This window comes from Procambarus clarkii, chromosome 28 (assembly GCF_040958095.1).
Source record: "Procambarus clarkii isolate CNS0578487 chromosome 28, FALCON_Pclarkii_2.0, whole genome shotgun sequence".
NCBI classification, from domain to species: domain Eukaryota; kingdom Metazoa; phylum Arthropoda; class Malacostraca; order Decapoda; family Cambaridae; genus Procambarus; species Procambarus clarkii.
The window spans coordinates 40,796,579-40,814,300 of NC_091177.1; the positions used below are offsets into that span (position 1 = coordinate 40,796,579).

Here is a 17,722-nt window from a genome sequence, read left to right on the forward strand (position 1 = left end):
CCCAGTGCCTCTCTGTAGGGGAGCACACAGCCCCAGTGCCTCTCTGTAGGGGAGGACACAGCCCCAGTACCTCTCTGTAGGGGAGCACACAGCCCCAGTGCCCCGCCTCCACAAAGTTAATGGATGTGTAATTTTCAACACAGAATCAGATACTTTATCATGAGTTTAAATAATTGGGAATTCAGATCTTTACTTTCTAAACTTAGGTTCTGATGACAGATTGTCATTCTGGGTGCAAGCTGCTGGTTACGGCGGTGTGGGAAGGGCGTGTGTGAGGAAGGCAAGAGGAGATGGGAAAGGGTTATCCCTTAGGCCTCGTAGCCTGGTGGATAGCGCACAGGACTCGTAATTCTGTGGCGCGGGTTTGATTCCCGCACGAGGCAGAAACAAATGGGCAAAGTTTCTTTCACCCTGAATGCCCCTGTTACCTAGCAGTAAATAGGTACCTGGGAGTTAGTCAGCTGTCACGGGCTGCTTCCTGGGGGTGGAGGCGTGGTCGAGGACCGGGCCGCGCGGACACTAAAGCCCCGAAATCATCTCAAGATAACCTCAAGATAGGCTGTGGTTATAGTCTACTGACGATCCATAGGATACTCTGTTATCATCATAAAACAATTTAAACAATTATTATCTGGGTTTTACATGGATGATGCAAATATGGATACAATAGCTCTATGTGGATGTAAATAAAGAAAAACAAGTCAAAAAACAATTGTGAGGTTGAAGAAAATTGAAAGATTGGAGAATAAAACAGGAACAGTCAGCAGAGTGGAGCATCAGGGCGTTGACAAGTGCCAGACTCAGCCTTCCACACCACCTCCACCTAGTGAAATGTTAAATATTTACCTATTTTTGCGTTTTCTTACATTTTGTATAAAATTATAAATTCTTTAGAGAAATAATTACTTGTTTTTTGTTTTTTTAGCATAGGCGGTATGACCATTTCTCCATAGACGCAGTTTAAGGGCTCAGGAAGGAGGAAAGATGACAGGGAAAGGGCATGTGTGTGAGCAAGAATATAAGTGAAGGGGGAAGTACATGTATATGAGCAACATGTGAGGTGACAGAGAAAAGGCATATGTGAGCAAGGAGAGAGAGGGGACAGGGAAGGGCAAGTGGGAGCAAGGGGGAGAGAGGAAAAGAAGAATGTATGTTTGTGTGCAGGGAGGGAGGAGATGGGGGCAGGGGCCTGTACTTGCTGGGAGGGAGGAGACTGGGTCAGTGTGTCGAGAAGAAGAAACTGGGAAATGGTGTTTGGGAGATCAGCAATATATGTGGTATGACACGGGAAGGGTGTGTGTGTGTGTGTGGAAGGGGGGGGGGGGGTTGTAGATAATGTGAAGATATTTACAATGTTGAAGATAGTGTGTCTTGAAGATTGTAACAAAGATGGGGTGTAGATGCGTTCGGTGTGTGTGTGTAGAAAGAGAAAGGTAGGGTGTGCATAGGGGAAGATATGGTAAATGCGGAGAGTGTGAGGAGACCTGGGCACCGCCGCATACACCATCTCGTATATATATATGAACGCTGGGGGGATGGGGGGGGGGGGCCAGTGGCACCTGGGTCTGTCTCCTAAGGGCCCATCTATCTGTTGATCTATTAATCATTATATTTATACATATATCAGCCCATCTATCTATCCCTCTATTCCTTCATCTATCCATCCATCTTTCCACCTATCTATACATATATCCCTCCATCTGTCTATACATCTATCTATGCAGCTATCTTTCCATCTATCCATCTATGTATCCATCTATCTATTCATCTGTCCATTCATCTACATATCTGTACATCCCCATATCTATCCATCCATTTTTACATCCATCTGTCGATCTATGCTTCCATCTATCTATTCATCTATCAATCCACATACCTATCTATCTATTCATCCACCTAATTATCCTATCCGTCTATCCATCCCTCTGTTTATCCTATCATCCAACTAATTATCTCTCTATCCATATATATCCAACTTTATATCTATTTATCAATCTATCCATATATACATGCATCTGTACACCAAGTAATCCAAGTAGCTTTCCATCTACTTACCATCTACTCATGCATCTGTCCACCCATTATTCCATCTATCTTTTCATTAACCTACTATCTCTCTATCGACCCATCAATCCATCCATTTATGCATCTATCTAACCATCTATCTACCAATCTATCCATCCATCAGTTCAACTATCCATTAATCTATTCATTTATTTATCCATACATCGATACGTCTATTTAGACATCTACCTATTAATCCATCGATGCATCTATTCATTCATCTATCTATCAATTTTTCAATCAATCTATACATCTGTTTATTTATCCATCTATCAGTCTAATTTAACCATCCATTTATCTACTGTCTGTCTGTTTCTTTCTATCTGCCCTTGCCTGCCTCGGTTTCTGTCTGTCTCTCTCCAATCTCCGTCTGTCTGTCTCTTATAAATATATGTTTGTCTAATTTGTGGGTGATGTCAAATACTAAAAATATAATATTTACTGCTTTACTAGTCTTAAAAGGGATGTTTAATTCAATATATAGGCAAGACAACAACATCCCTTTCAAGACACCTAACAATGCACAAGCTGCAAGACTATTGAGTAGCATGTTGTCTCTACACATAACCAGACCATCACCAGAGATATCCTGGCAAACAACACCAATATAATTGAGAGATACAACGACAACGGAAGACATCAGCGAGACACATCAAGCAAACTAAGCCATGTATCAATAGCCGACTAGCACCATATTACACTCTCTGCCAACGTCCAGAACACGACTGAACATACAACATACTGCACACGAGAAAATGAAAACGAACTTCACGAAAACACGAGAGTGACAAAATACAATGGACCTCTGAAGTAGGATGGCAGGTCATTCAAAATTTCTAAGTTAGAAAAACAGGTTTCTGTATCACAATCACACTCAGTGGATAGTTTAGCATGGTAACTCTCATTCAAATGAAATTCAGACTTGAACTGAGGTTAAACATTAGACCTTTGTAAGTCAGAATATACTCCTGCACACAATACTCCATTAGCATCAACTTTGTCATATCAACTTACTCAAACAGTATAAAGTTGGGAGTGTTGCGGCGCCGGTCAGGTGTCTTTAGAACGTAGTTCTTATTACTTTTACACTAATTTAATAAGGACCTGAGTATTTACTTTTGAATGGGAAACCTGGAAGAGGAATGTATGCCAGAACAAAATCTCCAACTTTAAATTTTTTAACTTTAGACCACATCAAAATGTTGTTTCATACCATTTTGAGATTTCTGAAGGTTAGGATGTGAAAATTTGTGATTTTTCTCTAATTTAGTTTTCAAGTCTTGAAGAAATTGAGAAACATTATGGGAATAATTTTATGTATTGTTCTCTAGTGAATCTTTAAAAGCTTTCAGAGGTCCACATAACTTACGTCCATGGAGCATCTCATATGGAGATACTTCAAGTGACTTATTGGGAGTGATTATAAAAAATGAGCAATAGTAAGTGCATTTAATCGTCCCATTCATTACCTATTTCCATTCAGCATTTCTTAAGTAATGATTTGTTTACTGACTACACTCTAGAGAACCCTTAGAGGCTGGATGGTAAGGACTCAAAAGACTTGAGTGATTTGAAACTTGTGTAAAGTTTGTTTGAACAGGTCACTAGCAAAATTGGTTCCACAATCGCTCTGAATCTCCCTATGAAAACCCATAGAGAATAAACACCTTTAAAATATCTTTTATAACGGTTCGGCCACAATGTATTTTACAGGAAAATCTATTGGAAACCTTGTAGTAGGACACATGAGAGTTATGATATACAGAGTTCCAGACTTGGTCTTGTGTAATGGTCCCACACGATCAATAATGAGTTTGATGAAAGGCTCTGAAGGTACAGTGATAGGCATTAGAGGTGCCTTTGGGAATTGGATCATTACGTTTGCCAGCAAGATGACGAGCATGGCATGAATTTACCAAGTTTTTGACATCTCGAGACATTACTGGCTATAAGTAGTCCCCATTATCAAGTCCAACACAACTTGATTATGGTCCAGAACGGACCGAAACGTCGTCGTTTCTCTATCTTCTGACGTGTGGTTTGGTCATTATATCTTCAGCCACGTTGAAGATACACCGTCCACGGCGCCTCCCGCCAAACACACAGCGAAACTACGACGTTGCTACAACGTTCGAACAAGATATAACACCTCCTAACCAGTTATAAGAACCAATATAACAAGTTGTAACAACGTTCTAATACGTCAAAAACACGTTAAGCCAAGATGTAACAACTTGATTACAAGTTGTAACAAGCGGAAAATAGTGTCATTTACGGTTTGTGTTTCCAGGGCTGACAGCTGGGTGGACAGCTCTTCGGATTCGTAGTCCTGAGGTTCCGGATTCGATCCCCGGTGAAGGCGGAGACAAATAGGCAAAATGTTTCTTTCACTCTGATGCCCCTGTTACCTAGCAGTAAATAGGTACCTGTGAGTTGGACAGCTGGAACGGGCTGCTTCCTTGGGGTGGGGGGGGGCCTGGTCGAGGACCGGGCCGCGGGGACACAAAGCCCCGAAATCATCTCATGATAACCTCAAGATAACGTTATTGTCACTCATCGTCTGCAGTCGTCCACAGTCTCAACAAATGGCGGCATCATCTTGATACAGTGAGCTGGGTCGAGACGAATAGGTAGACGGTTTTCCAATTGTTGTCTGTGCTCCTGGGGCCAGATTCACGAAAGCACTTACGAACGTGTACATCTTTCCTCAATCTTTGACGGCTTTGGTTACATTTATTAAACAGTTTACAAGCATGAAACCTTCCCAATCAACTGTTGTTATTGTTATAAACAGCCTCCTGGTGCTTCGGAGCTCATTAACTGTTTAATAATTGTAAACAAATCCGCCAAAGATTGAGGAAAGATGTACAGGTTCGTAAGTCCTTTCGTGAATCTGGCTCCTGGTGCGTAGTCTCGAGCCCCAGCTCACGTGTCTTGATCACCACGTCTGGTTTCATACGCTCGACCTTCAGAGTCGGTTCCTCCTCTTTCTCTTTTTGCTGGATTGCACGAGCCAGTCTCTCTCTCTTGTCTTTTTGTCCATCTCTTGTTGTTTTTGTTGGATGGTAATATCACGTTCTTGTTCTTTTACCTGACTTCTTTCTTGCTCTCTTCTTCGTTCTTGCTCTCTTCTTCATTCTTGCTCTCTTCTTCATTCTTGCTCTCTTCTTCATTCTTGCTCTCTTCTTCATTCTTGCTCTCTTCTTCGTTTTTGCTCTCTTCTTCGTTCTTGCTCTCTTCTTCATTCTTGCTCTCTTCTTCATTCTTGCTCTCTTCTTCTTTTTTGCTCTCTTCTTCGTTCTTGCTCTCTTCTTCATTCTTGCTCTCTTCTTCATTCTTGCTCTCTTCTTCTTTTTTGCTCTCTTCTTCGTTCTTGCTCTTTTCTTCGTTCTTGCTCTCTTCTTCGTTCAAGTTCTCTTCTTCGTTCTTGCTCTCTTCTTCGTTCTAGTTTGTACTGTTGTTCTTGATGTTTCAGTGCAATGTTGCCGTTGTGTTCTTTTATTGCTCCTCGTCGTCCTTCTGCTTCTATCTTCACGAGTTCGAGCTTCATCAATGTTAGTGTAGCTTCTCTTCACGGTAACAATGTTGCTGCTGTTCTTCTGCGATGGCATAGTTTTCTACTAAGTAATCCAGTATAAGAATATAGTTGAGGCTTGGTGGCTGCATGTGGTGCAGAAAGATGGCGCGTTGAGGCTTGGTGGCTGCATGTGGTGCAGAAAGATGGCGCGTTGAGGCTTGGTGGCTGCATGTGGTGCAGAAAGATGGCGCGTTGAGGCTTGGTGGCTGCATGTGGTGCAGAAAGATGGCGCTTTGAGGCTTGGTAGCTGCATGTGGTGCAGAAAGATGGCGCGTTGAGGCTTGGTGGATGCATGTGGTGCAGAAAGATGGCGCGTTGAGGCTTGGTGGCTGCATGTGGTGCAGAAAGATGGCGCGTTGAGGCTTGGTGGATGTCGGAAATTTCCGACATCCTAAATACTATCCCCTAGTATGATGAGATAAATTTATTGTGCTAGGAAATTAAATTTACTAACATTAAACCCAGTCCAACCTTTGTTTAATTAACTAAGTAATATGGATTGGAAATTAATTTAATTCATTAAAGCAAATAATATCTCCGTTTCTAAGTAAAATTTTTCACAGCTTCGATCAGCTGATTCGAACTAGGTAAAAGTCACGAACTGAATATTATCTGCGCATATATGCTGATTATTTAGTGACACTTCGGTTCTATAATACACACAGCGGAAAACCGTCTGTTTATATCTGAAGTACATTAATCTGACGTAAATTAACATCGGTTACGTCTTAGTAGATAGGAAAACCGTAAAATATTGTGACTTCTATGCCAATCTTAAGCTTAGAGAGGGAGGTAGGGGGCATGCGCATCACTTGCACTAAGACCTGGCCGAGAAAAATCATCCTTGATCGGTGTCCCGAAGTTCGCCATTAGCATCGTAAAATATAGGAATCATCTGTGCATTAACGAGTCTCAGACGTTGCTGCCAGCTTCATCTATCATTGAGGACGCCACGTCCGGACAGATGAGTAGTCTTATCTAAATTTATTGCGATAGATTTTAGAGAGAGATTCTCCGATCGTTAGAATGTAGGATTATTAAAAAAAACTAGTAAATGTATTCCATTAATCAGTCACCCCCTTTCATTGGAAATAAGTGAATATACTCGTAGTTATGTAGAAATCAAAATTTATACCTTTCACAATGTGCCGTTATATCTACGGGAGAGGATCGTCTTGACATGTGAATCACGTGTCTTCGACGCCATCACGTCCAGACAGGATTAGACTGATTACAGGAGGCTGCTAGACGCACTTCCCATTAACTGCTCGACAGCTAAGCAGAAGTTTACTTAGTTATAATATTGTAATTAGTCTATTAACTCTATAACTGATTTATTAATAAACCTTATTATTGAAATTATTCAACATATCAAATTTATTCGGAAGACCTAGCAGTATTAGTTCTACCCCCCAAAAAGTGTGTAGTGGAAATAATCAACCTAATTATAAAATTTAAACAGTCCACTTCTCTAATGTTCATTTAAACTTATTAATTAATTCATGATTATAATCAGTTATATGTTGGAAGATTTTCTCCACATTTTTTATGATCCTACAAACCAGGATCATGTTTATGTTCCAACAAAGAACCAGAATTTATATTAAAACTTACTCTGGTTCTCATAACTCCTAAAACACAATTTTTTATGGTCCTTATGAACCGGATATTCGAAATTAGTCTATCCAAAAACAGACCACTATAACCAGTGTAATAAATTATCTAACAAATTATAAGCAGTAAAACAGACTGCTAACTTATCAGTATCATCCCATCAATTCTTAACTCTAGTACACACAGTAGTGTTACTATAACATTATATCACTACTGTTCCAGACCTCAATATAGGTAAACCAGGAACTAAATAAAATTTACCAATATAATACACACTGCTAAATTTAATGATAATTTCGTGAATCATACAACCCGTCCTCTTAAAATGAACGTCACTTTTCGCTCGTATGCGCGCTATGGCCAAATTTGGACCTAATTTGAAATGAAATCGACTCACAAAAGTGACGTACTGTTCCGTTTTCTGTTTGAGTCGTCCGGCTTACAATGATTAGAAAAAACAGTTAAAGAATGGGACTCACTAGTGAACATTCTGCACCTACATCCGCCACCAAGATAATGTTATTAAAACAAGACTAAAACATTAGCGAAAAAGAAACAGGGAAAAGGAGGAAACCCCACCTCCATTTAATACTTTGACCCAAATACCAGAGTAACAAGGTTATCGCGAATAACTGAACTCAATTACGGGCTCATCATAGCCCGTGCTACATGGACATTTCGTTCTGAGTAGCTAAATCTAAAATAACAACAACGGCTGACTGTCCCCAAGTTGGCCTGTGAAGGCATCGACAACATTCGTCTCTTTCAGGCAGTTTTTTATCAGCAAGTCTTCTTGCTCTAGTAGTAGGCTGTCTACTCAATATTCTGGTTGGTGTTGGTAGGGGAGTCATGTTCCAATAAGTGATCTCTTTCAGGACTCATTCCTCCGATTTGAGTGTCATGGAAAATAAGTCCCCATAGAATAGGTCAATGTGTAGGTCGAATACTGCTGTGTTCGCCGATTTATCAGAAACGTTTCCGATTAAATAAACAAATCCACAAGGGCCGTGACGAGGATTGGAACCTACGTCTGAGAGCATCCCAGACACTGCCTTAATCGACAGAGCTACGACATGGTAGAAGAATTGCAACCAGAAATTCTACTGAATTTACTTCCCTGGAAACACACACACCGAAACTTTCTCTATTTTCCGCTCGTTACAACTTGTAATAAAGTTGTTACGTCGTGGCTTAACGTGTTTAAGACGTATTAGAACGTTGTTACAACTTGCTATATTGTTCGTTATAACTGGTTAGGAGGTGTTAAAACTTGTTCGAACGTTGAACCAACGTCGTAGTTTCGGTGTGTGTTTGGCGGGTTGGATCCTGCAGTCTCTCCGAGACACAAACCAGGATTTTACACAATTTCCCCATGCACTCGAGTTATGTCAATTTGCCGTTCTACCTCCTCGCCCTTACTTCATTACACACAGAAATCACAATAGCGTGATATTTCCGATTAAACTTTAATGTGATATCTCGATCAAAAATGTACGTACACATTTGTAGGCGACCGAGAGACACTAAACTTTAAAGTCTTATTTTAATTTTTACTCATTGAATCCAAAAGCGGAAGGGCTCCATTAATGTGGTGGGAATCTGGTCGTTGGCCTAACACCTCATAAACATATCTATTCTACCTAGTGTCGCTCGGTTAGATAGTAAAAAAAAGAAATATAGATTCTAAATACTGTATGAACTGTTAAGCACAGGAAATAGAGAGCTTCCCATTGACATTCCAAAATGTACGAGCATAAAATCCATCTAAAAATAAATACTATTTCTCGCTGCTTATACACTGGGAATTTACATTAGTCCTACAGTATGTTTAGGGCAAAATAATATTTGCTTGTTGGTCAACAAACATGCTATTGCACCTGCCTTGACCCTCTCGCGACTGATAGTGCTAAAACTAAACAGACAAACATATGCTTTTAAGTTTCAAATACATAATGAAGAAACCTGTTCTTGAATAATCTTTAGCCATTAGATTTCTGAGCAAGTGGCTGACATCAAAGAGAACGTGGCGACCACTCTTCAGCAGGGACCCCACCAGCTCTGGGTACTCCACCTGGCTCTTGAATATAAGGCGATTCTTGGTCACCAGGTTTGCTACTTCATACAATAATCCCGATTTGACAACCTGAAAAATATAATAATTATGGAAAATTAATTCAAATAATAAAGTGTAATACACTTTTCACTGTAATATTCAAGCCTCTTTTTTACCTATAGCTTCTAAGTTTAGAATATAATTAGCTGTGCAAATTTGTATAATTTGTTTTCTCTGAAAAAAAATTTCTCCGATAGGGAAAAAAGAGCACTCATGAGGATTGTGACGTCTGAGTCATATAGACAGACAGCCCATCCTTCTGTTTTGGCAGTACTAATAAGAAGGATGAGGACCATAGTACATATACTGATGTACAACGTAATTAGGAAGTAAAAATCGGTACTATAGAATTTGGAGAAACTGGAAAACTATTTTCACTTATCTTGCAAATACAAACTAAATTAACCTAACCTTCCTAAGCCTAATACACGCTATCTGAGGCTTAATATAGCACATATGTGTGCTTTCTATACTAGGCCTAGGAATATTTAAGCTTGTTTGTTTAGCTTCATTTTTTCGGACTCTATGAGGAGAACAGTACAAAGTTCTACTATCTAATTGCATAGTACGTAAATGTTTGTACTATGGAGCACATAGTTTCAAAAAGTACTATCTTAACAGGAGGATGAGACAGATGACATTACTGCTGTTACGTACTCCTATAAGATACGTAAGAAAATAAATTAATATGTACATTTATAATTGTGTGTAAATTACAAGCATGTATATTGATATACTTATATGTTCTATGCAAACGTACATTCATGTTACAGTGTTGGCGTTAGGCCCAACGTATCGTGGGAATGATTGTTTTATTTCTTTGTGTGCTCAGTTTTCCCACGGGAACTAATGATTTATATGTGATCATATGTGGGTAACAGAGGTGAATAATAATTGAGTGAACTGTATCTGGCAAATTGTCGTGGGATCGTCCGTTGCTGGGTGTGCATGCCATTATTTCCTTCTGTATGCATATTTTAATTACTATGTAAAGAATTAAGTACCTTATGTTTGTCTATCAATATGTATTAATTATTCATTAAGTTAGTTTAAGATTACTCTTGTCACAATGTATTGCTCCATTGTTGAAATAATAAATATTGTAACTTTGGCAAATTGTTCGCGGGGCAAGGCAATGTTTTTTGACTCGCGTTATTTTATTCAGTAGCTGATCTGGAACCAGGGAGATAACATCTAGTGGGAGTTAAGTTATACATTTTTGTTCTGTCATAGCCATACATATAATAATTTTAATTTAATGTCTGGAAGATACAGTGATATTTTTAATGTGATATATTGTGACCATATAATCATCTGTTTGCTATTGAGATTTATTTAATATAATTTTATATAAGATTGTGTATCTATTCTTCAGTCCTAAGGAAGATTTATTATTGTGCTCATTACTTATCAAGGGGTTATACTGGTGATTCGCTATTGAGAACAGCAGTTGTCTCGTATCCTTAGACGTAATTAAAGTTTGGCTGCTGTAGGGTCACGAGCCGTAACGTACGATAGGTAACAAAGAGTTATGGGGGCCTGTCCGGGAGATATTGTTCCCACTTTAACTTAACTATGCTAATCTAACCTTGCCTTCCTAGGTACCAGTGTGTCAAGTGTCTGTGTTTCTTAAGAACTATTCCATGTGCCAAGCAAGCCTTCCTGTGTGTCAAGTAACAACGTTTCACGATTTTGAGGTAAGTCATCCTATATATTTTGTTTGTGCAGTGAGGCCAAGCGAATTTTCAGTGTGGTGACAATTTTACAGTGAAGTGTAGTGCAGTGCCATTATTTTAATTATTGTTGTGAATCAAGTGCCAAGTGTTAGTAACGATGGAGGAGAAAGTTGCAGCGTTGGTGGCTCACCCAGACTTTGAAGGGATTCAGAACCTTAAAAAGACTGAGTTAATACAAATGGCAAATCAGTTGGATTTGACCGCCAACAATAGAATGGTTAAAGCCCAAATATTGAAAGTCATTGTGACGCATTTTGTTGAGAATGGGGAGTTAGATGAAGAAATTCTAGAAGAGTTAAGAGAGGAGTCGAGTGATCAGATGACGTTAAAGCGTCTTGAGTTAGAAGCGCAAATAGCCAATGCTAAGCTTGAAGCTCAAAAGGAACAGAAAATATTAGAGGCTGAAGCTCGTCAAAGAGAGATTGAAGCTCAACAGCAACAGCAAATATTAGAGGCTGAAGCTCGTCAAAGAGAGATTGAAGCTCAACAGCAACAGCAAATATTAGAGGCTGAAGCTCGTCAAAGAGAGATTGAAGCTCAACAGCAACAGCAAATATTAGAGGCTGAAGCTCAGCAAAGGGAGCTGGTGACTAGGCGTTTAGAAATTGCGGTACAGTTGCAAATAGAAGCCACAAAGAAGCAACAAGCCGAGGAACAAACTAGGCAATTAGAGATTCAACAACAAATGGCTGACACTAACTTCAGGCTTGAATCACAGCGTATGGCAGCTGGGCATGGAAATACTAGTAATGTTTCAATAAATAGTGATAATAATCCCATCAGGATGAATAAGTATATAGAGTTGCCCAAGTTCAATGAGGAGGATCCTGAGGTTTTCTTTGCACATTTTTATAAAATTGCCATCAGTATGAACTGGCCAAGGGATCAGTGGGTAGCCATTATGCAGTCTCAAATTAAGGGGCGTAGTCAGGAGGTTTTCACATCCCTACCTGACGCTCATAGTTTTGATTATGAATTTGTAAAGAAAAGCATCCTAAATGCGTATCAGTTAAATCCAGAGGCACACAGGCAAAAGTTCAGAAATCTAAGGAGGATAAGGGATCAGACAATAGCAGATTTTACTCGTCAGAAGACGAATTTTTGCAACAGATGGTTAAAGTCACTTGCAGTCACTGATTTTGATGCTCTAAAGAATCTTCTTATAATGGAAGAAGTATTGTCATGTATCCCAGACCAGTTGTCTACTTTTATGGCAGAACAAAAGAATGTAACAGATATTTATGAGCTGTCAAAGCTCGCGGATGAGCATGAGTTGTTGACTAAGGCCCCGTTTACGGCCACTTCACCTAAGTCTAGTCGTAGAGTAAATTTTAATGCTCACCGAACTCCTTATCAGTATAAGTCTCCTACTGGTGCGACAGTTACTCCCGTGAACTCTTCTCTTACTAACCCTAAGATGGTTACTCCATTGCCAGGATTATCTAAGCCTAGTAATGCAAATTCTAAACCGGCAGTTGGTTCTACCAGTGTGTCCACTGTCAAGCATTGTACCCATTGTAAGAGAAGGGGGCATGTGATTTCTTCATGTTTTAGTTTGCATCCTGAACTACGACCAACTGGTCTTATTATGAGTAAAGGATTGCAACCTATTAATTCTTCATGTATTACAGTCAGTCCAAATTGGATGGCTGAATTTAAACCCTATATCTCCACAGGTACCTTATTATGTAATAATGGTAGACATAAGACTGTTCAATTACTCCGTGATACTGGAGCTTCACAGTCTCTTATTACCCAGAAGGTACTTGATGATGTTGACACCCGAGATCTGGGTGAAGTTGTGCTTCTCCAAGGTATTGCCGGTAGTGTGCAACCAGTGTCCTTATTGCAAGTTAACCTTGATTCTAACTATACTTCAGGATGGTGTAATGTTGGTGTAAGTAAACAACTGCCCATTCCTGGGGTAGACATTATTCTAGGTAATGATTTTGGCAACCAAATGGTTGTAGGGCCCAAGTGTCCCATCATGTTAACTAAACCCCATAATGTATTAGCTCAACCAGTAGCAGATGATGATATTATTTACCCTGCTTGTGTTGTAACTAGATCAATGGGACAAACAGGTGAGAGTAATCCTGTCTTCACTGAGGTTGCTGTTCCCAAGACCAGGACCCCTTCAGTAAAGGAGTGGGAGGTGGATCTTGAGGATTCCTTTATGACTCGACTGGATGATGAGAGTGAGGCCGTAGTAGAAGCCCCGCCGAACCTAAATCACAAGGAAAGTGAAGGTGAGGAGGCTGAACTATCTGTACCTTGCCCGCTTGTCTCCAGTGCGCCAGTTGTCGAGAGTGAGGCCGAAGTAGCTATGACTCCATTTTATTCTGATCAATCGGGAAAAGAGATCAAGCTACTAGGTTCTTGCCCGCTCGCTGCTGAGTCTGAGTCATTGCCCTTAAGTGTTGTACAGACTACTGATCCTAGTTTAAGTAAGTGTATTTCTGAGGCTCCTGATAATGTTGATGCATTGGAGGAAGGGACGGGTTTCTTCTTCAAGGATCGACTTCTGATGAGAAGGTGGAGACCCAAGGGAACTCCCTCTTCAGATGATTGTGAGATTAGAACCCAACTCGTTGTCCCCAATGATTATCGTAGGCAGGTCCTGCAGGCTGCACATGATGACCCCATGGGAGGTCATCAAGGTATCACGAATATGTACCATAAGATAAGTAAATATTTTTTCTGGCCAAAGTTAAAGAAAGACGTGGTCAGATATTGTCATAACTGTATACCCTGTCAAATTGTTGGTAAACCAAATCAATCTGTACCTAGAGCACCATTGCAACCTATTGTAGTTCCTGATGAACCATTTACTCATGTTGTAATTGATTGTGTAGGTCCTTTACCTAAGACTAAATCGGGTAACATGTTTTTGTTCACTCTCATGTGTATGACTACTAGATTTCCTGAAGCTTATGCTCTACGGAATACCAAGGCTCATAATCTCATCAAGTGTCTTGAAAGATTCTTTTCGTTGTTTGGAATGCCTAGAGTTATTCAGAGTGACAATGGGGGAAATTTTGTTTCTAAGGTTTTCAGAAATTTTTGCGAATCCCGAGGGATTCGGCACAAATTATCCAGTCCATATCATCCACAAAGCCAAGGTGGGCTTGAACGTTTCCACCAGACTTTGAAACAAATGCTGAAGACAACCGGAGAAACTCATCCACGTAATTGGGATGAGAATCTCCCCTTTGTGTTGTTTGCTGCTAGAGAAGGGCTACAAGAGTCATTGGGCTGTTCACCTTTTGAACTAGTGTTTGGTCACCAAGTAAGAGGTCCTCTTAAAATGCTACAAGAAAAGTTGTTGGGAGATGTCTCTGTTCATCAGAGTGGATTGTACTTGAGTGAGGTCAAGGCCAAGTTGTGTCGGGCTCGTGAGTTGGCGAAAGAACACCTGGGAAGGACTCAACAAGCCATGAAAGTAAGATATGACAGGAAGTTCAAAGCTAAGCTCAGGTCTTTTGCTGTTGGAGATTTGGTGTTGGTGTTGAAACCTCGTATGGGGACTTCCATGTCCCATAAGTTCGCCGGACCCTACCAAGTGGTAGAAAAGGTGGGAGACCTAACTTATAAACTAATTAGCCCTAATCTTTCAGAACCCCAAATGACTGTACACATTAACAGATTAAAAGCTTATGTTGGACCTGGTGTAGTAGCTTGTTTTAGTCGGGAAGTGTTACCACCTGAGGATAATTGTAGTGAGGGACATGTTGTTAATATTCAACTTCTCAGTTCCAGTTCCAATGGCAGGGAGATGCTATGTCATTTACAGGAGGAACAACGTGATGAGTTCCAGGCTCTGCTGGACCACCATACATCTCTGTTTGGAGAGGTTCCTACCCAGACCCACCTCATCACACACGACATTCAGCTCCTGGACAGCACCCCCATTCGACAACATCCGTACCGAGTGAATCCCGAAAAGAGGAAAATTATGCAAGCAGAAGTGGAATATCTGCTCCAGCATGATTTCATTCGGCCAAGTCAAAGTACTTGGAGCTCTCCGTGTTTGTTAGTGCCAAAACCAGATGGAACCTGGAGATTGTGCGTGGATTATAGGAAACTGAACAAGAACACTACAGTGGACGTTTTTCCTTTACCCTTGTTGGAGGAATGTATTGAGTCCATAGGACATGCCGAATATGTAAGTAAGCTTGATTTGTCAAAAGGCTACTACCAAATTCCATTAACAGAGTATGCTAGAGAGGTTACTGCTTTTATTACACCTGATGGTGCATATGAATTTAATGTAGAAATCAAACATATTCCAGGCAGGCAAAATGTTATTGCTGATGCTTTGTCAAGAAGTTTTGATGTACCATAAATGAAATGTTTCTTTTCACTTAACATTTTTACTTCGGAAAAAATGCCATTGATCTTCAATCCATTGCATTTTTTTTCTTGGAGGTGGAAGTGTTACGTACTCCTATAAGATACGTAAGAAAATAAATTAATATGTACATTTATAATTGTGTGTAAATTACAAGCATGTATATTGATATACTTATATGTTCTATGCAAACGTACATTCATGTTACAGTGTTGGCGTTAGGCCCAACGTATCGTGGGAATGATTGTTTTATTTCTTTGTGTGCTCAGTTTTCCCACGGGAACTAATGATTTATATGTGATCATATGTGGGTAACAGAGGTGAATAATAATTGAGTGAACTGTATCTGGCAAATTGTCGTGGGATCGTCCGTTGCTGGGTGTGCATGCCATTATTTCCTTCTGTATGCATATTTTAATTACTATGTAAAGAATTAAGTACCTTATGTTTGTATATCAATATGTATTAATTATTCATTAAGTTAGTTTAAGATTACTCTTGTCACAATGTATTGCTCCATTGTTGAAATAATAAATATTGTAACTTTGGCAAATTGTTCGCGGGGCAAGGCAATGTTTTTTGACTCGCGTTATTTTATTCAGTAGCTGATCTGGAACCAGGGAGATAACATCTAGTGGGAGTTAAGTTATACATTTTTGTTCTGTCATAGCCATACATATAATAATTTTAATTTAATGTCTGGAAGATACAGTGATATTTTTAATGTGATATATTGTGACCATATAATCATCTGTTTGCTATTGAGATTTATTTAATATAATTTTATATAAGATTGTGTATCTATTCTTCAGTCCTAAGGAAGATTTATTATTGTGCTCATTACTTATCAAGGGGTTATACTGGTGATTCGCTATTGAGAACAGCAGTTGTCTCGTATCCCTAGACGTAATTAAAGTTTGGCTGCTGTAGGGTCACGAGCCGTAACGTACGATAGGTAACAACTGCAAGCAATGATAAGTTATGAAGTGGAAAAATAACTTATTTCTACGCAAGGAGCTCGATGATGTAATGCTGGAGTCCATGTTGAGGTTTTGCAGCCAATATTATTAACGCGCTCTGTGATAAGGATTAGAAAACATTTGAAACTCTTCACGACTGACCATCGTGTTATCAAACACAATTTGCACACATTTTGGAAATTATGACAGCTGAACTTCCGTTACTGTGAGTGAACCTAACTTTTTGGTTCACCTGAAGAAACATTATGACAGCCAACAAACATGGAATGCTGCCTCCTATCTCGAGCCTTATTTTGAGATGATTTCGGGGCTTAGCGTCCCCGCGGCCTGGTCCTCGACCAGGCCTCCTTTTTGTTACACATCCCCAGGAAGCAGCCCATAGCAGCTGTCTAACTCCTAGGTATCTATTTACTGCTAGATGAACAGGTACATCAGGGTGAAAGAAACTCTGCACAAATGTTTCCGCCTCCGCCGGGGATGAAACCCGGAACCTTTGGACTACGAATCCCAAGCACTGTCCACTCAGCCGACAGGCCACATGTTTGGCTGTGTTGATGATGTGTTTTGCCTTCAGCCTAAGTGTAGCTCTATCAATTAAGTTTACAATGAAAATTGAACAAGACAATTCCTTATATTCTTAGATGATATTTCAAGTGCTATATAGTTGTAATGGCTTGGTGGCTTCAACGTGATAGTTTCCTCCCTCTTGGATGTGCTTATTTATAAATGAGAAAATAATTTCAAGTTTTCTGGTAATAGAAAGCCAATAAATGTTGACATTTTTACTGACGCCAACATTAAAGAACAAAACAAGCAGTATTTTCTTCTATGTTTCTGAGGGCTCTAAGGAGTTTGTACTCAACGATGGAATTAATGACATATACTGTATAGAAATTGAAGGGACGACGACGTTTCGGTCCGTCCTGGACCATTCTCAAGTCGATCGACTTGAGAATGGTCCAGGACGGACCGAAACGTCGTCGTCCCTTCAATTTCTAGTGTGTGGTCTGGTCAACATACTTCAGCCACGTTATTGTGACTCATCGCCTGCATACTGTATAGTTTTGGTTTTTATTTAAATTATCAATTCTTTCATTGACAAAGGTAGCCAAATTTCTCGAAATAAGTTATTTAGTTTAAAAAATGAATACATTGTTCAGAATTCAACAATTCGACCTTTTTATGATGACTTCAATCAAATTCTTAAGCTACTCAAATAATTTTGTCAATGTAGGATTTAGGAATGCGATATAAAAAACACCCTCATTAAAAATTCCCCAGGAAGTT

The 17,722-nt window shown here is 39.7% G+C and overlaps 1 protein-coding gene across 1 annotated transcript in view; it reads right to left on the reverse strand.

Moving 5' to 3' along the window:
* Nucleotides 1-17,722, reverse strand: part of LOC123751702 (probable glutamate receptor) — a 97,919-nt gene that overhangs the window by 14,672 nt on the left and 65,525 nt on the right. Inside the window, exon 11 of the mRNA XM_069332713.1 lies at nucleotides 9,218-9,398. Within this exon, the coding sequence (XP_069188814.1) occupies nucleotides 9,218-9,398 (181 nt within the window). The remainder of the gene's footprint in view (nucleotides 1-9,217; nucleotides 9,399-17,722) is intronic.